The sequence below is a fragment of the Periplaneta americana genome, chromosome 8 (genome assembly GCF_040183065.1).
Source record: "Periplaneta americana isolate PAMFEO1 chromosome 8, P.americana_PAMFEO1_priV1, whole genome shotgun sequence".
In the NCBI taxonomy this organism is placed as follows: domain Eukaryota; kingdom Metazoa; phylum Arthropoda; class Insecta; order Blattodea; family Blattidae; genus Periplaneta; species Periplaneta americana.
In genome coordinates, this window is record NC_091124.1 from 114,922,525 (window position 1) to 114,945,174 (window position 22,650).

The 22,650-nt window shown below is 34.0% G+C and overlaps 1 protein-coding gene across 3 annotated transcripts in view; it reads left to right on the forward strand.

Moving 5' to 3' along the window:
* Positions 1-22,650, forward strand: part of Impbeta11 (importin beta11) — a 212,103-nt gene that overhangs the window by 37,622 nt on the left and 151,831 nt on the right. For 2 of the 3 annotated variants that reach the window (XM_069833448.1, XM_069833447.1), the window contains exons 1-5: positions 2,661-2,943; positions 3,087-3,187; positions 14,643-14,756; positions 21,473-21,704; positions 22,318-22,486. In XM_069833448.1, the coding sequence (XP_069689549.1) occupies positions 2,806-2,943; positions 3,087-3,187; positions 14,643-14,756; positions 21,473-21,704; positions 22,318-22,486 (754 nt within the window). In that variant the 5' untranslated portion in view covers positions 2,661-2,805. Of the gene's footprint in view, positions 1-2,615; positions 2,944-3,086; positions 3,188-14,642; positions 14,757-21,472; positions 21,705-22,317; positions 22,487-22,650 lie in introns of those variants that run through there. The other variant, XM_069833446.1, reaches the window with a different exon arrangement.

The window sequence follows — 22,650 nt, forward strand, 5'->3', positions numbered from 1 at the left end:
GAACCTCTTGCTTTTGGTTTCTCCTTCTCATTTTCAGGCAAGCAGGAACTAAGTGCTAAATACACTGATATGGCACACAATTAGTGTACACAACTTACAAACACTTCCGAAAAAATAAGCGAACTCATGAACCGACACAAGCGTCACATTCTACAATCCGCCATGATACTATATAGTGTGGTGCAACTGTTATATGACACATATGATAATACAATGAGTCCCAGCTAACATTCCCGGTGTTTCTGTTGGTGACCAGCAGTACATTCCTCCTGCTACCACCTCCACTTGCAGCCACGAACTCATGGCACTTTGTTGGATTAAAGTTTAAGTACAATATTATTTTATTATAGGTCTATTAGTAACATTTGGGTCTCTCTCTCTATTCAGTAGCTGACGGAAATGTTACCTGTCTTGTGTGATACTTAATTCACATCACATACACAAAATCTGTTTCATTAAACCTGTTCACTAAATTTAGCAATGTTTTTCTATACAAACTGGGTGGCTAGGAAATTTATGTCTAAAGTTTTCCCTTATTCTGCCACTCCAATTTCAGTTTCAATATGTATATTTTCAAAATGTATACATGCTCACGTAGTTAATATGTAACCATTTCAAAACACAGCGTAATAAAACTGCACAAGTATAACTACAAGTGTAACTACTCATTTTTCTCTGTTGTAACTTTGGTCCCCACGGAATATCAAACTCTCAACTTGTTTTTACAGGTATCTCTCATAGAGTAGGCCTACTCTTTGTATTAAAAATTTCAAATTTTTTATTTGGTCCCCCACATATTAAGGCTCAAATTAAGAGAAAATACTGAAAAGCGAGCATTTTTGAACTGCTTTAATTAAAAAGGGGACGAGTAAGAGAACTCTATTTCTTGCTAAAATTTTGAGTGTATAAGTGTCCTCTAACAAATGAGAGCCAGGTATTTCTTTCCTTCCTACTGCAAAAAATTAAAACTGTAATTTTTTTAAATACGATAATCAACTTCGGCCTTAATTTTCAATTATTAGAAAGAGAGATAGGGTAAAAAGGTACAGGACATAAAATGTAGCTTGTAATGTGCTGGAAATTGCTTCTCCCACCTTTCTGTCATTTTTGTGAACTGAACTATTGCATTTACTGCAATTGTCTGCAAAAGTAAAAAATGTGGAGTGATGTAATATAAAAATGACTTCCATTTACAGTATATACGAAGATAAATAATAAACTAATATTAATTTCTGTCAACTTACAGATAGGGGTCATCATTACTAAAAAATAAACATTTTTAAAAATCGTCGAGGTACCAGTTAATTTATTCCTGGAACATTTGACCCTAATTAGATGATGTGTATCAGAAAGGTAATTCAGACAAATTAAGCAAAATGCATAAAAATTCCTCTCACTGTAAAAGAATTTTATTTTAAGACACTAGGTGAAATTAAAGTGTTGTTGTTGTTGTTGATCAATGCTAAGGATCTTGGATTTCTTCCATTCTCCTGCAGGCATCCCAATAGTATTTAGTGAACTGCGATGGTAAATCAGCATCTATTTTCTTTATTGCTGGGCATTGTAGCAAATGTTCTTTATTCATGATGGAGTTCTGATTTCTACAGAGGGTGCACTGTGGATGCTGGTAGATATTAATTTGGTGTAGATGAGAGGTGAGACAATCATGTCCGATTGTTAAGTGAAATATAGCAATAGCCTTGGAGAAATTAAAGTAGGAAGTGTGTCTTCAGTGTTGTAAGACATAGTCCTGCAAGCTAAGCAGTATCCAACAACATTCTCTGTAAGAGTAGGCTATATTTTTTACTTCATTTCATTTGCCTCAAATATATTCAACTAAAACTTCCCTGGACTCTTGATCGTGTGCAGAATTAATTTCCATTCTGAGGTTAGGATGCTTGTAATGCATAATTAATTACTTTTAGTGATAGGAAGATGAGTGCGAATGGTGACTATCAATTAGATTTTTAGTGGTAAGTTTTGTTTATAGCCCTTCTCACTCAGTAAAGGGGTTCTTTCACGTGCCATAAATCAGTGATAATGGGAGTCCAACGAGGAAAACATATTATACATTTCTATTACCGTTAACCCTTTGAGACATAGTGGCTTCATTTGAATCATTCTTTACCACAGTAGTTCTGGTATTGTTTTTAGGTAAAAGTATGAATTGTATTAATATCGTGAAGTTGTGCCACAGTGGCTTCAAATAAAGCCACCTCCTAATTTTAATTTGTAGGTCTATGCAGATTTATGTATTTTATTTCATTTGACCAATATCCACCTCAAATTTGTTAATTAAGAGTTCTGTGTCTCAAAAGGTTGAAGTGTATCACTGTCAGTTGGTAAGTTTTAACCTGCAAATCTCGGATTTGAGAGTGAGTAGGCCTTTGATAACTGATGTGACTTGTCAGTATCATGTGCTGTTTATAAATGCTCAGAAGCACATACTATGTATCAGCTCTTCGACTTGTTCATTATTTGTTGCACTTTCTATGCGCTATTGCTATTAACTATTTTAACTACTTTTGATTATATAATAGTTGTTTTCTCTTTGTAAATATTGTTTTTGATATGTGTTGATAAATAAGTAATTTTTATATTATTTTATGTTACAGATTTTAAAATATGAAATTATTAAAATACTTGTAAAGCAATGTGATATTACAAGAATTGACCAATGAAATCACATTGTGGTATTATACAGACACTGCAGTAAATAATTTCAATGGATCATAATTGAATGACACAGTTATACACTTCTCTCAATGAATGCTTGAACTGGTGGAATATTGAGTGACGAGCAATATGGACATTGCAACAGCACAGTCCATGGTACTAGAAACATTACAAAGAGCAGCTAATCAGAATGCCGAAATTCTCAAACCTGCTGAACTGAAACTGAAAGAATGGGAAACTGAACCTGGTTTTTATTCAATTTTATTGGTATGTAATGTAGAAAATATTATTGTACAATTGCTATTGTTAAATAGTGAGTGTGCCTATGTTTACACACAAACACACTCACGCACACATATACACTCTATTAAAATATATGTACTCTTTATATTATTTTTTTTCCCTTCCAGAATATTTTTTCAAATCATTCCATAGATGTAAATGTACGGTGGCTGGCAGTGTTATATTTTAAAAATGGTGTTGATCGCTACTGGCGAAAAACAGCGCCCAAGTGAGTATGTCATTCAAAATAATAATTATAATATTAGGCGTATGTATATTATTGTATGTGTGTCAATCATTATGCATTGAGGCTAGTTTCACACATCCTGTTTGTAACCAGCAATTAAGCCCATCTTTTTGCTGAAGTAATGAAGCATGTGAAAGCATAGAAATATTTACACTACCTAATTTTAGTTTAGGAAGAACATTGCATGGATTAATAGCTTTGCTGTCCACTTCTGAAATCGCTTGATGGACAGAAACTGAGTATAGTGGAGTATGTGATCCTTTCTGTTTCATATGTCCAGTTTGCAACTGGCTTAAGCTCTGTCTTCAGTCTGCATATGTGTTCACACATGTAATTTGGGTGCTTCCAATTCATACCAACATAGAACTCTCTCTCTTTAAACTGAAATGAGTTCACCAATATAATAAACACTGGCTTGTTAATATTTCTAGTGGAAAATAGGCATATCTATGAGATAAAAACACTAAGATATGTAAGGACAGGAATAAAACTAAGCAACCTGAGGGAGGTTTGTGTAGGTCTCAGAGAAAATGTAAAACATCTGAAGAGAAAGAGAAAAGGATAGTTTTGATGAGTATTACCATAATTTATTTAAATCATGTATTGCACACTGCACAAAGTACAGAGCCTATGTACACTTCTTCTTCTTCCTCCTCTTCTTCTTCTTCTTCCTCCTCTTCTCCTTCTTCCTCCTCCTGCTCCATGCCACTAAGCTAATGTTGCCAGATTTATAGGTATGAAATAAGGAATGTCTTTTATCGACATCAAGTTTTCATGTATTTCTCACTTGACAATACCATATTTAGCAGTTTTTTGTGTGACAAAATCAATTTGTAAAGTTTGTAACAGTTTTCATCATAATTAAAATATACATTTTAGATCAATTCTACAGAACTCGTATTCCTTTCATTTCTCCACTTAATACCCATGATTGAAAATATTCTCTCTGTAAATGAATTTGATGGAAACATGCTTAATAAAAACTTAATTACAATTAAAGTGATTTTAAATTTTTGTGGACCAATGAAACCTACAAGGTAAACCCATCTTTCTGGTATTGTCATACTTGTGATACTTTTCTTTTAGTCTTTCTGCTATCTCTGCCTCCCCAGAAAAAAAAAAATCTCCAATTTCAGTTACTTAAGAATACATTTCATCAACATTTAGTTTTTCCTCTTGTCAAACTGGGGTGTATTCTCTAATGTTAGAACATTCATCATTAACAAAATATTATCACTATTGAAATCAAACCATTTATATAGGTAATCGACGCAAATTTCATATACATGTTCATATTCATTTATGCAGGCTTTATAACTTATTTAATGTGTGCATCACTTTATAACCAAAAAATTGGTTCTTCATGCTCTTTTCTAGTTGAACTTTCACGCTTTGCATTACATTGTACACTTTACAGTCAACTGATTTTTTTGTACTTTAGAATTGACTTGTGGAAAATTTCAGCAAGATGTAATAAAAAATGCAGATATAATTTTACAAGAATTTGTTGCTTGTTTGATTCTGAGGAACCCAATGAGTGTTTCGAATGAAAACTGGACAATCATCTACACTAGAAAAGTAAGGTATTACAGCTGAAAGATTCTTTAACAATCTTCCAATAGCAGGTTTTATAGAAACCATCTTGTTGGCACATGTCATAACAAATTAGTACCGTGTATTCGGTTTCAAAAAACTCAAAGACCTCTTTTAAGTGTTTAACTCTTTTGGTTGAATTTGAAAAATAATTGAATATTTTAATTATTACCATTTCAATAACAAAAGACATAGAGTTCATGCCAGATTTACAAGCATTGTGAGAATATGTGCAAAAGAGTTTGATTTTACTAAACTAGGATGATGTTTCCTCAAATGAACATATATAGAGCTATTTATCCTGTAGTTTGCATTGTTGTTATCTGCGGTATAACTTGAAACCTGGGATAATTTTAAACCATGATTTGTATTACGGGATAAAATTTGTTCAGCCATTGCAGTTGCACTTTTATCAGGATCTTCATAAAAATCGAGAATTCTGTTACAAACACCTGCTTTCTCATCAAAATATCTAACAGCTATAGGAAAACATTTTTGGTTCCCCTTATTTGATGCATCAAAACCCACACCAAAATATATATTTTCTTGTAGATTATATTTAACATGTGTCAAACTTTCGGATCCTATTATAATTATATTTCACCAAAGCCTCGTACTTTGTCTTTCCACAAGTGAACTTATTTGTTGTTGAAGAATCTGGAAAAAATTGCGGCAATAGTTCCACGATGAAATCTGTGCTAGCATAATTTAGATGGTGTTTTACAGCATGTTAGGCCAGTGCAAGCTCCGATACACTGATCTGAAATGCATGTAAATTAGACACATTTACAACTGCTTATTTAAACCTATTTCAATTCAAAGAATATGTACTATGAGTAATATGACATACCTTTTCTGACTCTGGAGAGTTATTGAATACATTCTTCATTAACATGGTTTGCAGTGATGGTTTCTACCTTTCCTTATGCAATATACTATTGAAATGCTGTCTGACATCTGTAATTCCACCATGAGAAATAGAAAAGCCATCCCCTGTTTTTCCTACACAAATGGCATATTTCACTTTGTACTCGTTATTGGTTACTGGGCAAATTCAGGAAATTCTTTTTCCCAGATGGTCTGATATTGCTGTAACCTCCTCTTTTTCTTTGTGTGTTCGCTATTTTCACTTTATCGTTATTTGTTTGCTTGTTCAAGAACTTATCCATAATACATACGGGAACGTTCATGAGAAAATGTCCAAAAATGAAAATAATAAAAATATATTTTCGTCTACGTATTATATATCAAATGAAAGCTTGAAATTACTGCTTTTAGGCTACATATCAATTTTCTTCATTTTAAGAATGTATTGGACACTACATTATAAGAAATATGACATGGTCCAACACCTAGCATTATGACAATTCTTAACATTATTTCACGTTATGTTCAGAAGTCTAATAAGTGAGGCACACATAGTTTTTAGGCACCAAGATATCCACTCTATCTTCTATTTCAAAAATATAATCCTTTTATGTAAGTATACTATAAGGAAAAATCAATATTTTTAATTTTGAAAATGGTTGTCTTCATGTCACACTACTGACAAAATATTTTAAAAATTTCCGTAATAAGATTATTACTGGTGCAATTTACTGGAAATTTTAAGAAATGCTAGTTTATTGAGTGGTCCATAGGTGGTGCAAAAAGTTGTTTCGCTAGCAACGTGGTTTTTTTTTTAAATAATTGTCCAAACATTGGTCACACTACTGACGCTGCTGCTGTTTGAAGTGTATTCAGTGCTGTATCATCTGAAAAATTGCTCTATTGAATCTACTAGCCTTAATAACAAGTAGTAAATATTGTATTATATTATGTGTGCAATATTTAAGCTAAAGTACCTCAGTTTGAATCCATACTTAACATAACTATACAAGCAACTAAGGTTATTGTAGATTAATTTAAATATTTTTACTTCATCTTTTTATTATTTTTAAAGTTCTAGAATTACTAAAACTGGAGCTGAGAGACAAAGGGCATACATATGCAGAAAAAAAATAAGAATGATGAAGACTACAAACGCCATAGAGCTGCCATTGATAAGCGTTATAGAGAGAAGAGAAAATCGACAGAAACTATCCTGGAACGGAATATAAGAAAATCTAAGGCTGCGATTAGGAAGCAGAAGAGTCAAAGACAAATTGAATAGACGGCCCGGATGGCTCAAGAAGTGGTAGGGGCACGGCATGTCTCTATCGCTTGTTCCGAAGGGTTGTGGGTTCGAGTCCCGCCTCGGGCATGGGTGTTGTGTACGTACTAGTTTAAGAGAGTGGAAAACAGAAAAACAGAAAAAAAGAGAAAAAGGAAAAATAATAAAATAAAATAAAGAATTACTCGAGGATAGTAGTGAGGCTTCACCATCTGCAATGTGAAAGGCATCCAAGAAAGTTGATAGAAATATGCGTCGATCTCCAAGGAAGCAGAGGGCTACGGTTGTAAAATTAGCCACAAAATATGGTGTTCCATTAGAAAATAAAGTATTAGCTATTAAGAGGGAAAGATTTTCTGATGATGTAACTAATCTCATTACAGAATTTTATGTAAATGATGAGATCAGTCGTGTTGATCCAAGTTTGAAGGGTGTCTCATCACAAAGATTCATCACAACAGCACGACGACATCTTCTCTATCCAATTAGGGAAGTCCATAATATTTTTTGCAGAAATATCCAAACAAGAAAGTTGGTCGTAGCAAGTTTGCCTCTTTGCGCCCTCCACATGTGAAACCATACAGGGATATGCCACATAATGTGTGTGTATGCTGCTATCATAAGAATTTCTCTAATCTTCATGAGAAGATTTCAGGTGTCCTGCCAGGATTTGGAGCATCCATTAGACTTCATACAAATACCTGTCTGTGACCATCAAAAGAAAAATGAAGCGATGAAGAATGTTAACATATTTTCTGATGGGTGTGCTGGACAACTCAAGTGCAAATATAACTTTTCAAACATTACTCTTCTCAAAGAACAGTTCAATCTGTCCAATCTGACTTGGACATTCTTTGCCACGTCACACGGCAAAGGTGCCGTTGATGGTATTGGTGCTGTAGTGAAACGAAAGGTTTGGAACTTGGTTAGAGCCAGAAAGGTAACCGTGCGAGATGCTGAAACATTTGCTCGAGCCTGTAGCTCACTCAAAGTAAATGTGCTTCATGTTAAGAGTGAGGAAATAAATTCTATGACAAAGAACTGGATAAAGCTTGGGAAAATACCCTACCTATTACGAGGACGCAAAAAATTCAACATGTTATTGCTGTGTCAGCCTATAAGATCAAATATAAATATTTTCCGCAGAACTCCAGTGAATTGGAAGAGTATCTTCGCCCTGAAGTCCGTAAGAGGCGGGGAGAAAGCGTCCAGTTCATCACAAGTAAAGAGGAGTGTGTCCCTGGTTGTAAGAACACTTGTCTTGCACATCAAATATAAAATGCAATTGGAAGTCACACTACTGACGCACATTATATTCTAAAATACTTTTTATAATTAAAATAGTTATAGTTAATTAAACAAAACATTATGCAAGATACATTGAAAGACTCATATTTGTGTCACCAGTCACTGTAATTAGTCCATCATTTTCAATTTTGCAGTAACATATCAAATTGTTTTCTACTACTTCACACCAGTATAAAAATTGTCACACTACTGACGTGTAAAAAAATTGAGGTAGGATTAATTAAGTTCGACTGTTGTTAACAAAATTTTGTACATGACTTTGCAAGTGCTCAAAAAGTATATACATACATTTGGTAAATGAGATTAATAAGAAATAACTTGCTAAATTTCACACAATAATAAAAATTGTGTCACACTACTGACGGTGCACACTACTGATGGCTACATTTAACAAAGATAAATTCCCCCAAAAAAGAATTAATGCGTTACAAAATTAGATTAATCCATGACGACAGTGTACGCTGGCTTTATAAAAAAAGACTTGAACAAAAAATGTTAGAAATACCTGAAGATGAAGACATTCACAAAGAATGGGAAAATATTAAAACTCAAATATCACAGGCAGCCACTGAGAGCATCGGAAAATATAAGGCTTTCACACAAAAGAAAAAATTAAGATCATGGGATGATGAAATTAAGGAGATCATAAAAAATAAAAATATAGCTTATAGAAAATACCTTCAAACAAAATCCGTTAATGATGAAATAGATTATAAACATAAAAGGGCGATAGCTAACAGAGAAATTAGAAAACGACACAGGCAATCATGGAAAGAGTTTATATCTTTTTTAGAAACTGACATTTATAAAATGAAACCCAATACATATAAAATTTTAAAATACATGAACAGAGACATAAAGGAATCCGCCAAGATAAACCCTTGCCCCAAAATAGAAACATTCCTAGACTTTTACAAAAACTTACGGAACAATCCTACTTTTGATTCAAAATTCTGGGACACAAAAAACCCAGATGAACAATGCATTACCAAAGAAGAACTACAAGAAGCATTAAAGAAGACGAAAAATAGTAAATAACCTAAAGAAGATAACCTAAATTCAGAATTGTATAAATATGCAGGAGATCTATTTCAAGAAAGATTACTAAGATTTCTAAACAGAATATATCTGACTGCCACTTTACCGGAAGAATGGAAAAATAGTGTAATTATTCCCATATATAAAACAGGAGATAAACAGAATGTTGAAAACTATAGAGGGATTAGTATCCTCAACACATGTTATAAGATATTTAGTAGGATTTTAAATGAAAAATTAAAAAAACATGCTGAAACTTTCCTTCTGGAGTGTCAAAATGGCTTTAGAAAAGGAAGATCATGTGTAGATCCATTATTTAGTATGAAACTATTGTTAGAAAAAAGAAGAGAATTTAATTTAGAAACCCATATACCTTTTATTGATTTTGTGAAAGCTTTTGATAAAGTCCGAAGAGACCTTTTATTCGACATATTACAAGAAAAAAATATTCCAAATTTGCTATTGCAAAATATAATAGAAATCTACACAGACAGCAAAATAAGTGTCAAAATAAATAACTGTATATCCGAAAGAAAATTTGTTAATAATGTTGTTCGACAAGGTTGTCCACTATTACCAACTTTATTTAATATTTATATAAATGAAATTATTTTAAAATGGAACCAAATCTACACATCAGGAATCAAAATAACCAGTGCTCTAACATTAAATACCTTACTCTATGCTGATGATCAAGTCATAATTTCCAATTCAGAGGATAATTTACAAAGAGGATTGTATACATTAAATAAAATATTAAAAGATTTTGGGATGGAAATTTCAGCACAAAAATCAAAAGTAATGGCATTTTTAGGACAAGACCCAGTCAGAAGTAAGATAATACACAATAACCAATGCCTCGAACAAGTGCAAAATTTCAATTATCTGGGTTGTGAAATATCTTATCAAAATGAAAAAGATGTGAACAAGAAAATTACCAAATTTACACAAATTCTAGGAATAATAAACAATGCATTAAAAGCTAAATTAGTACAAAAATCTACAAGAATAAAAATATATAATACACTAGCATTACCCACCCTTTTATACGGAAGCGAGATTTGGTCATTAAAGAAAAAAGATGTGAACAGAATCAAAGCAACGGAAATGAAATTTTTGAGGAGGACAGCAGGATATACTCTTTTAGACCGAAAAAGGAATGAAGAAATTTTAGAACAATTAGAAGTAGAGTCAGTAGAAGAAAAAATCAGCAGATACAAATTCAATTGGCTAGATCATGTAAGAAGAATGGAAAATTCAAGAATCCCAAAAATTATGATGCAGTATAAACCTAGAGGACATCGTCGACCAGGAAGACCTTTAAGAAGACTGCTAGATGGGGCCGAAACAGGTCTACAGAGGCCTAATTCATGAATGATGATGATGATGATGATACTGATGGTGGACATGCCCATACACAATATTCATAAACTTCGCACATGGTAAACAGATGCTCAGTACTTATGCTTAGTACAGTGCACTTGCATGCTACCTCACGCTACTCAGTCCACAAGCCAAGTGGATTACAATCATACTTTCATGGCTTTACGAATACCTATGTTGGCGTCACCACTGTGGATGTGATGTAGGTTACATGGGTATCAGCACAGCCTTCAACAAATGGATATAAAAATGGAATATTTGACATATGATTTAAAACTTCCACCTTACGTAGAATGAAAATGGAAAAACCATATTGTTCTGGGTAAAACCGTACATTTGGCAACCCAAACTACAGCCATGGTTGGCCTTTGCCTCCTCTATGGATCTCCTCTATTCATCTCTGTCTACAGCTCCTCCTATCTCTGTAATCGAAATCTTCCCAGATCCCTGTAAACCCAATCCCACCATATAAAGCATATGCACATGCACATGTTAGAACTATAATGGTTATTTTATGTGCAACAGATAATTATAATTGCAACAATTTTTTTAATATATTAGTAAATAAATAAAGGAATAGGAAAATTATTGTTTGGAATTTGTAATTGAACAACTCTATTTTCTGTTAAAAATAATCAGTAAATTTTTTAAATTTAAAATGATTTATTGTGTCAATTACAAATTAATAACGTGTTACTTTATTTATCAGTTTATTTACCAGTATTTGTTTGTTTGTTTACTTATTTATTTGTTTTACTTATTTATTTACTTATTTTTTCACTTATTCATTCATTGATAGATTTTGAGCCCTAATGATAGCCCAGCCTGTTACCTAATCAGGGCTGGGCAAAATACTGACATGCAAGTATTTCAAATACATGTATTTCAAATACTGCCCAGCCCTGTATCTAATCATACCAGACCATTTCTAAATGTCGGCAGGTTGTCCTTGGACACTATGGCCATCTGTCATATGCTAGCAACTCTCGCCATTGGCATTGGGAATACTCATATACGACATTCTAAAGTGATATTTAGTGCTTGGTTGTGCTTCACAGAAAAGACATAATTTGGCTGGAAATTTCCATAAGGCAATACCAAAACTCGTACTTCACACTATAACCATATTTTCCGATGATATGGAATGAGATAATGAATGATTAAATGAAGAATATTGAAATAAAATACAAGAATCTTGTTCACCACAAGTCTCACTCAGTGAATGCTAATGATTGAACTTGAGTCTGTGGAATGTAAGCACTTGGTCAAGCACTGATTTGGTGTAAGGACATTGTGTGTTCTGGTATCATTGTGTAAGCCTTCAGCTTGAGAAGTACAGACTTCAGGATTTTGGTGGGCATACTGAAGGGGGACAGTAACTTTAACATAATATTTGCACAGGATGAAGATCTATGATAAACACCACTAGTCATGCAGTTTATGAATATGATACATTACATCTCGGAAGGTGCCAGTTGTTTAGTATTATAGAGAGTAGAGAATATCACAAAAGAGATTGATTGTAAATTTATGAAACTGGTAAACATTTTGTATAAGTTTTATTGACTATAGCTCCCATTCTTGAGTGCAGCAAGGAATAAAGGATATTTTGCTAGAATGCATAAAGACGTGCTAAAAGTGAACGGGAAAATCTACAATCTAGAATTTTGTCAAGAAAACTTAAAAATTATTCATCAAGAATTACCTGATAAACGTAAAGGAATAAAAAAAATTAAATATATTAAAAATTTTAACAAAAAAAAATTAAATGTATTAAAAATTTTAACATTGCAACATAACATATGATTGAAAGCTCACGGAGTTTGGGATATATGCCAACACAAAAGGAAGTGAGGATGTAGTTAAAGAATTAAGGAAAATTGACGGACAAACGAAAACAAGATGTGTGGACATGGACGAAAGATTAGGGGTCATCAGCCAAGATGGAACAGTAAGCGGTGACAACAAATTGCAGGAAGCAACAATGAACATAAAAATGTATAGGGGACAAGTGTAACCCAGTTGATGGCAGAGGACATTGGCAAGACGAATAAGAACAAGATGTCAGTGCAATTCAAACAACAGAGCACATGGTCGAGTGTATTGCAGACGACAACATGTACTCAATGCATAACTGGTGAGAGAAACAGATTTGGCGACTTACCCCAACTATGTAGTAACATGTGGGTCAAGAGTACAGATGGTCATAAGGAAAGCTATAACTGAGATCAAGAAGTACAGGTAGAAGGAAACTACATCAAATATTAAGGAGGCCAAGGACGCAGAGAGAAAACCTCGAACTAGAAGAAGAGAAGAGTAAGAAGGCATTGGTAGTAAGAAATGTGAGTAGCTGTGCGAGAAATGTGAAGAATATAAGTGATACAGGGTTAAGGAAGTACTTATTTAAAGAAAAAAGAGAGAGAAAAGGTAACAAATAAAAGGGAGGGATTGTTAAATGAAGAAATAGAAGATGGAGTGAGGCATAATGAGTTGGAGATGAGTCTATTATCGAGTTTAAGTGATGAAGCAAGGCCAGCAACTAAGAGTGATATTGATAAGAGTGTTAAGTATTCTGTAAAAAGTCGAGGAGTTATATAAAATGACTATTGAGCTGTTAGGGAATGGAAAATAGGAGCGAAGTGTGATGAGGGTGATGTGCTAGATTAGTGAGAAACCTAATATAAGTTAAGTGAGTAAGAAAACAAACAATGACACGTGAATTTAGTGACATTGTAATAATGAAAGAATTGGAGCTAACAATGTTGCTATTTTTCAATGGTAAAGAAGCGATTAGTGGAAAGTTTTGCTAGTAAATGAGTAGTGATCAATAAAGTGAACTAATTAAAAATGATCCATGTAAGAAGTAGCTAAGCAATAAGTGTGCATACGTTATGTTAAGGCATAGATTTTTATTATGGTGAAGAGAGAAAAAGTGAGTGGGGTGTGAAATAAGTGGTTATAAAATTCAGTGAAAAAAAGAGTTGAAATTAGGATAGTAGGAAGAATGATCTAATGAAGAATAAATAGATTTAAATTATTAGGTTATTAATGAAGAGTAGATTAGAATATATTTAATGAAGGAAGAAAGAGATAGTTACATGGATGACATTAAGAAAGGGAGTAATTTAGGATTACTTCCTAAATAGTGCATACATTATGTTAAGGCATAGATTTGTATTATGGCGAAGAGAGAAGAAGTGAGTGGGGTGTGAAATAAGTGGTTATAAAATTCAGTGAAAAAAAGAGTTGAAATTAGGATAGTAGGAAGAATGATCTAATGAAGAATAAATAGATTTAAATTATTAGTTATTAATGAAGAGTAGATTAGAATATATTTAATGAAGGAAGAAAGAGATAGTTACATGGATGACATTAAGAAAGGGAGTAATTTAGGATTACTTCCTAAATAGTCAGTAAGGAAAAAAAGATAGGCTAAGTACAGTTTAAATCATGAATTTAACAATAGGGAACTGAAGAAGTAATTATTAGGAGAATACTGTAAGTCAGTGTAAATGGAACAAATGGTAATGGTGACACCATATACAAAAATATGAGGTCACATTTCATGTGAAGAGTTGCTTGACAATATATATATATATATATATATATATATATATATATATATATATCATACATCATATCTTAGAAATGGATTCGAAACACCTCAAAATCTGTGCTTCAGTGGCTGACCATGACAATATCTTTGAAAAATATTGGAGTGCAAGAGGTCAAATGATTTCATTGTCAAATGTCTGGCATTAGAAAACAACATATATATCATATCGTATATCATATATGTTCTTTTAACTGCCCTTTTGTGTAAAAGAGGTTGCCATAATTGTTTCACTTCAGCTGAAATGTTCTATTTATTTGTATTCTTTTTTAAATTGTACATATTTGTTTATATATACTTTATTTTCGTTCGAAAAGTATTAATTTTTATGGACATTTGTCATGTTTCAGTGCTCTATCTGAAGCAGAGAAGTCAACACTGCGCCAGGGTTTGGTATCTAATTTTCAAGAGCCTATCAATCAAATAGCGACACAGCTTGCTGTGCTCATATCAAAAGTTGCCAGGTACAACATCCATATTGCATGCAGTGTTTTCTTTAAAGCATTAATAAATATTTCTGTTTTCAGTTTTTGAATTTATACATTTACAAATAAATAAACACATAATATATAGCTTAGTATGTTTATGCCTAAAGCTTTATGTGTAAAAATGAACAGAGGAATTAAGGGGGAAGGAGTATCTGCATCTAGTGTAAGAGATCATAGAATAAAACTTGTGTAAGAACTGTTCTTCAAAGCAAGGTCTCAGCAAAGGAACCAGAATGCATTTCCATTAAGATTCGTTACTGAGAAAATGGTAGTGGGAAATGTTCACTCAGTAATAACAAATTAGTACAGCATGAAGAGTAAATTTAATATTTGTACTTTTTTAATTAATATACTTTGAAACTGTACTTCAGACTGTTCAATCAGGAAAGTTTCACTAGACAAAATAGTATTTGGAAGTGTAATAGATGTTATCTAAAACTACATTGTACATTTTTCTTACACTTTTATATGGTGATTTTAATATTGGATGATATTATTATCAGATAATGGTGATAGCAATGTTTGGCAAATTGTTTCTACTTGGGAATATGGACACAGTCAGATGCGGTTGTTCGATGTACAACCAACAAATTGTATTTGTAATGTAGATTGAGAAGTTTAGTGTTGTATTATTACAGTAAAACAAACCTCATTTTAATGTTATTGTGTTTAAGGAATGATTTTGAAAGTCCTGACAGAACTGCTGTAAAAACTGTAATTGATCCTACTTCAAAGGAATTAATTTCAATAAATTTGTGAATACACAACTCATTTCAGTAAAATCCGAACGTGTTGCAGATGTTTGTGATCTGTTTCTTTACAAGGTGTGATCTTAACAGTGTAGCATTAGTACACTGTAATCAGTATCTTGATCGATAGTACACATCATATAATACACCAGGCTATGAATTTATTTGATGTCCCGCACCATGGCGTCATGGTCTAAGGCATCCTGCCTAGGACTCGCGTTACAAATGCGCGCTGGTTCGAGTCCTCATGGGGGAAGAAATTTTCTCATGAAATTTCGGCCAGTGTATGGGACCAGTGCCTACCCAGCATCATGATGCACTTGGGGAGCTACGATAGGTAGCGAAATCCGGTTGCAAAAGCTAGCTATAACGGCTGGGGGGGATCATCGTGCTAACCACACGATACCTCCATTCTGGTTGGATGATCGTCCACCTCTGCTTCGGCATGTGGGCGTGAGGCCAACAGCTGGCTGGTTGGTCTGGGCCCTTCAAGGGCTGTAGCGCCACAGATTATTATTATTATTATTATTATTATTATTACTATTATTATTATTATTATTATTAATTTATTTGCAGTATTTAAGAATATATGTTACTCTGATTTTGTGAAAACATATTGTATGTTTGCTAATGGTACATTTAATGAGCATTAAGAATATGGTTACTATTACTCTTAGAGATGGGACCTCGATACTTGCAATCTCGGTACTTACGATACTCAGTAGTATCGAACCATGTCTAATACATCAGGATAAGTCCTTGATACCTTTTCGATACTTTCAATTTCTGCATTTCAAATAATATTCAATTCTAAATCCAAGAATTTCAACACATAGTGATCATGTTACGATCCTCTCTCCAAAAGGCAAAAATCATTGTACCTGGCATGCACAGTTCCCTCAATTAATGATTAGAAAATATAATGCATGTGTTGCCTCTACTCTTTTCCTATTGCCAGTCGGTTCAATTAGTGAATACTGAATAACAAAAACTGGTGGTGAAAGGTAATACAGTATTACTCCATTATGTAATTTCTGTACTTTACGTCAAAGACATTTACAATATGTCCTGTACTTGATTCTTTCGAGAAAAAGTCATTTATAACCGTGTGTGTGTTCTCCAAGTCCTCATGTTCACCACACTTCACTTTTCTGCGCTTACATCCTCTCGATGTCGCAGCTGCAGTGATTGAGTCATGAGTTTTTTATTATCGTCCTTAATGTCGATGATGGGATTCCTAATGAATCAGAGTGTTGTTTCTATTTAAGAGTACTGTTTTCATCGCACTTTTGTAAGATTTCCTTCATCACACTTTTGTAAGATTTCCAATTTTTCCGACACAGAAAGCACTTTTCCTGTAACACATATTGTAATCACACTCACAAACACTTCAATACACTAAAAGACAACAAACTGGCCAGCAAAAATTTCCATTCAATGGCCAAAATGTTTCACTGTTGTTATAGTACATTGCTGAAAATTACATCGAAAATATTCCACAAAAATAGAGTATTTTGTGGGACTTCAGCACAACAAATGGAGTATTTTATGAAGGCATTATATATGAAATGTGCAAGCATATAATAATCGCTGTTTTTGCAAGACTATGCTTCGACATCATGGACATAATGCTATTTAGGGCCATGTCAATCAATTTGTACAGAAAATACTAATTCAAATTAAGCCTATCATTCAATTTATTTTATCACACTGCGCCTTTGTGTTATTCGACAACTTTATTAACCCTAATAAAAGTAAAACTATTACAGAAACTAATATAAACTCAGCTAGTACGATTATTCACGTCTGACTCAACTAATTTTTCTATATTTTGTGACTTATTTTCATTCGATGCAGTCTGATGATATTTATTATTATTATTATTATTATTATCATTATCATTATCATCATCATCATCATCATCATCATCATCATCATCAAGAAGCCCTCTGCACCTCCCTATCAAACCAATCTCAGGTAAAGGGTCATGCTCCACAGTTTTAAAACTACTGCCGCTGAGAGACAGAGACGGAGAGAGTAGTAAGTGACTACATCGAGCTCGCATGTTACTGGTGCTCGCGAAACATCAGGAGGTTTGACCGCGACTGTATGAGTAGTTATTTATAACTTAAGGTATTTTGAGAAGTTGACAGCTATAAGATGAAAGTCGATACTCTTTCCACACCACCAGTTTTTGTTATTCAGTATTCACTAACTGAACCGACTGGCAATAGGAAAAGAGTAGAGGCAATACATGCATTATATTTAACATGCATTATATTTTCTAATCATTAATTGAGGGAACAGTGCATGCCAGGTACAATGATTTTTGCCTTTTGGAGAGAGGATCTTAACATGATCACTACGTGTTGAAATTCTTGGATTTAGGATTGAATATTATTTGAAATGCAGAAATTGAAAGTATCGAAAAGGTATCAAGAACTTATCCTGATGTATTAGACATGGTTCGATACTACTGATTATCGTAAGTACCGAGGTATTGCAAGTATTGAGGTCCCATCTCTAATAGTAATAGTAACCATATTCTTAATGTATCATGTATTTAAATAAAGAAAAATGCTAATAGATACTGTATATAAGTAAACATTAGTATACCCGCCTAATACGTGGTCCTGGTTAATACATGGTTTACACGCGATATTAACCCATAAAATTGAAACCACTGGAGGTAGAAATGTGATTTATGTTTCTGTGTGTTCAGAAAACATTAAACATTCATCATACATACATGCAGGGTCCCTACAACATACCAATTTTCCGAGCACACTTATTATTTTATTTTGAGACTTTCTAAGCGGCGAGTATGCATGCCCTTATATTGCAACGCAGAACTGCCGCTATTGGTTATCTATCGCTGATAAGTGGACACACCTGCAAAAGTCAGGAGGTTTAAGCGCTACTGTATGTAAGCAATACCATAAATATAAAAGAAGAATAAACCGTAGATTCGTAGTACTAGTTACAATATTTGTAATTTAAAATAAAAGATTGATGACAGGAGGTGAAAACGATAGTGTGAGAAGAGACATACTACCTAGCTACCTGCAATGACAGTTCTTGGGAGAAGAAAAAAAAGGGTGTTATTCTTAATGTTTTCAAAATAATTAGAATTCACTATAAAAGACATACCATATTATACTTTCCCTAACCTCTGTGGTGGCTGAATGGTCAGACCTTCAGACTGTCACGTAAGTGGCCTGGGTTCGATTCCTGATCAGGTCTGGGATTTTGGGTTCGATTTCCGGTTAGGTCTGGGATTTTGGGTTCGATTTCCGGTCAGGTCGGATTTTTTCAATTTTTTCATTGAAAAAATCCATAGTGACACTTGTGGCAGACAAGTGCGCAGTTGGAGTTTTTCCCGGGGTTCTCCCAATTTTCCCCAAATTAGGCTTTTACACCATTCCGTCACCATTTCTCAATTTCATTATCATTACGTAGCGTTCCCCAAATGCCGGCCGGCAACACATGGAGGGGTTGGCCTAGGGACGAGTGGGGTTGCCTGCTCGAAACCTGGTCCAGAGAACTTTAGCGTGGTTGGACTGTGTGGGTTGGGAATGCGTCACCAGAGGGCTAGCGCAATAGATCTGAACAAGGTCGCAGTGCTGGGCCATAGCGCCCCACTTCGTTAAATTCAATTCAATTCAAAATACTTTACCTAACGTTTCTCTCGCAGCTTCGAGGTTTCTTTCAGCAGATTATAATGTTACTGTCAATACTGTAGTGTGTAGTTCGTTTGTGTCTGACCATTCAACAGTGTGCTGTACATTCTATATCATCTGGAAAGTTTACAAATAAGTTTTTAACAATTGAGTATTGAGTAATGGGTATCAGTGTCAAAATTTTGGTATCAGTATTGGGTATTGTCCTTCGAAGAGGTGGAAAAATTCAAATATCTTGGAGCAACAGTAACAAATATAAATGACACTTGGGAGGAAATTAAACGCAGAATAAATATGGGAAATGCGTGTTATTATTCGGTTGAGAAGCTCTTATCATCCAGTCTGCTGTCGAAAAATCTGAAAGTTAGAATTTATAAAACAGTTATATTACCAGTTGTTCTGTATGGTTGTGAAACTTGGACTCTCACTCTGAGAGAGGAACATAGGTTAAGGGTGTTTGAGAATAAGGTTCTTAGGAAAATATTTGGGGCTAAGAGGGATGAAATTACAGGAGAATGGAGAAAGTTACACAACGCAGAACTGCACGCATTGTGTTCTTCACCTGACATAATTAGGAACAGTAAATCCAGATGTTTGAGATGGGCAGGGCATGTAGCACATTTGGGCGAATCCAGAAATGCATATAGAGTGTTAGTTGGGAGACCGGAGGGAAAAAGACCTTTAGGGACCGAGACGTAGATGGGAGGATAATATTAAAATGGATTTGAGGGAGGTGGGATATGATGATAGAGACTGGATTAATCTTGCACAGGATAGGGACCGATGGCGGGCTTATGTGAGGGCGGCAATGAACCTTCGGGTTCCTTAAAAGCCATTTGTAAGTAAGTAAGTATTGGGTATTGAGTATTGACAAAAAGCAGTATTGTCCCATCTCTAATTACTGCTATTAATTGATTAATTCATACAGGTCTTTCACTGCAAACCCAACATTCTCCATTCTTTCCTATTTTCTGTCTTCCTCTTAGTTTCTGCATATGATCCATATCTATAGTCTATCATCTGATTTTTTCTTCTGCCCTGAACTCTTCTCCCGTCACCATTCCTTACAATGCATTCTTCAGTAGGCAGTTTCTTCTCAGCCAGTGATCCAATCAGTTCCTTTTTGTTTTCCTGATCAGTTTCAGCATCATTCTTTCTTCACTCACTCTTTCCAACACAGCTTTGTTTCTTATTCTCTCTGTCCATTTCACATGCTTCATATTTCTCCATATCCACATTTCAAATGCTTCTAGTTTTTCTTCACTTTGTCGTAATGTTCAGGTTTCTCCTCATACAATGCCACACTCCACACAAAGCACTTCAGTAGTATCTTCCTTCGTTCTTTTCCCAGAGACCCACACAATATGCTCCTTTTTCTATTAAAAGTTTACTTTGCCGTTGCTATCCTGCTTTTGACTTCCTGGCAGCAGCTCATATTACTGCTTATAGTAGGCTACAACCCATGTATTCGAAGCTATTCATTTGCTCTACTCCTTCATTTAGAATTCGCAAGTTCACCTTCTTTATTTTTATCATCATCTTATCTTCTACTAACAATGCTATATCATCAGCAAATCTTATGAACTTTATTCATCCTCCTACTATCATTCCTCCCATGTTCTGAAAACAGTTCTTCACTAAATCTTTCAAGTAGATGTTGAACAGAGTAAGTGATACAGAGCAACCTTGTCGTACATTTACTATTATTAATGGAGAAAAATTTGTTCCGACACTGAGAATCAAACCCAGGATCCCCTCAGCTTGCCATGCTGAGTGCTCTTAATGAACTGAACTATGCCAGGATCTGTTCCACAATGTTCAATAGAGGATGGTAAGGTCCTCAGATAAGAATACGAATATGTTTAATTAGTTGGTGTCCAATGCTAAGCTCTTCGCTACGATTCCATCTGCCATCTTGCAACCCAGTAATGTTATTCATGTCTGTAGAAATCTTCTATTCACATGTGTCCTCTGAGTGGTGCCAAAGAACAATCCGAATTGCTCAATAGGAAGCAGCAAGAGTATTAAGAATACGTAATTTAATATGGATAAAAGCCTAAGAGTTGTTTTAATTTTTATTTTAAAGCCCTTCCTTGCTCATATTAAGTGAAAACTTCCTTTTAAGGAAAACCCACATATTTGGGAGATGGAAGTTAAAAATGAGTACCCCAGAGATTTGTTAAAAGGTTTTACTGTATTAATAATAATAATAATAATAATAATAATAATAATAATAATAATAATGTTAGTGTCTTATATTTAGGTTTGATTGTCCCCGTGAGTGGCCTGAATTGGTTCCTACCCTTTTGACTGCTGTGAAAAGTGAAGACCCTTTGATTCAACATCGAGCATTATTGATGTTACATCATGTTATTAAGACACTTTCTTCAAAAAGATTGGCGGGAGACCGCAGGTTGTTCCAAGAACTTACTGGTAATGTGTTCTCCTTCGTCCTCAACTTATGGAATAGTCACGTGGAGAACTTTTTGGCACAGGTTTGTACTGTTTGTGTTAAGCGCTTTATATTAATGATATCTTGTAAATGTAATATTAACTATAAATTACATATATTTTTTAAAAGAGAAGATGAACATTTTTATTATTTCCCCCCCTCTCCTCCCCTGATTAAGAACCATTTTCATCTACCTTTTCTTTTTGTAAAACTTGGCATTTTTGTCCTGTTCTTTTTTTCAGTTGAATTGTGTTAATCACTTTATTGTTTATGAAAGTTTCGGCTGTATTTTTCCTTTGTGTGTTTTGTACCGTATTATCCTCATTCACACATTTTGCAAGGATCTGACTTACCTTCTACTAGAGAAAAGATGCTCAAAAATAGCGTGTTCTTTGTTGCAACACTTAAAATTATAAGTTTTAATGATCTCATCTCATCACTATTGAATCCTTGTGCTCTTTTTACACATGGTTCATGTTATGCATGTGTTTTGTTGTCTGTGTAGCACTATATCAGTTTCTAATATGCCAAAGAGTGATGCTTGAAAACCACATTGTGATAAATTAGATTTTCTTATATTTGGATGTCACATAGAAGTGAACCTTTCTCCAAATATAGTTATGCAGTTCCTGAAATGTTTTTTTAATGTACAACAGGTAAATACAAATAATAACGAGATGGGAGCAACATTAGAAAAAGCTTTGCTGGCATTGAGGATATTGAGAAAGTTGACAGTACACGGTTTTAAGAAGCCTCATGAATCTACAGATGCAGTGCACTTTCTCAATATGGTATTTGATCGTGCAAAGACTATGTTGGAGTGCAGTAAGTATTAATCCTACTGTTACAGTTCTGTCCAAAAACATATTCTTAATATGTGAATTTTAGACATAAAACGTATTAATGTGTCATTCATGTGGGGAAAATTACGAGATTATTGTAATGTGTGAATTTCTCTCCCCCCCCCCTCCCCCCAATAATTTTAAAAT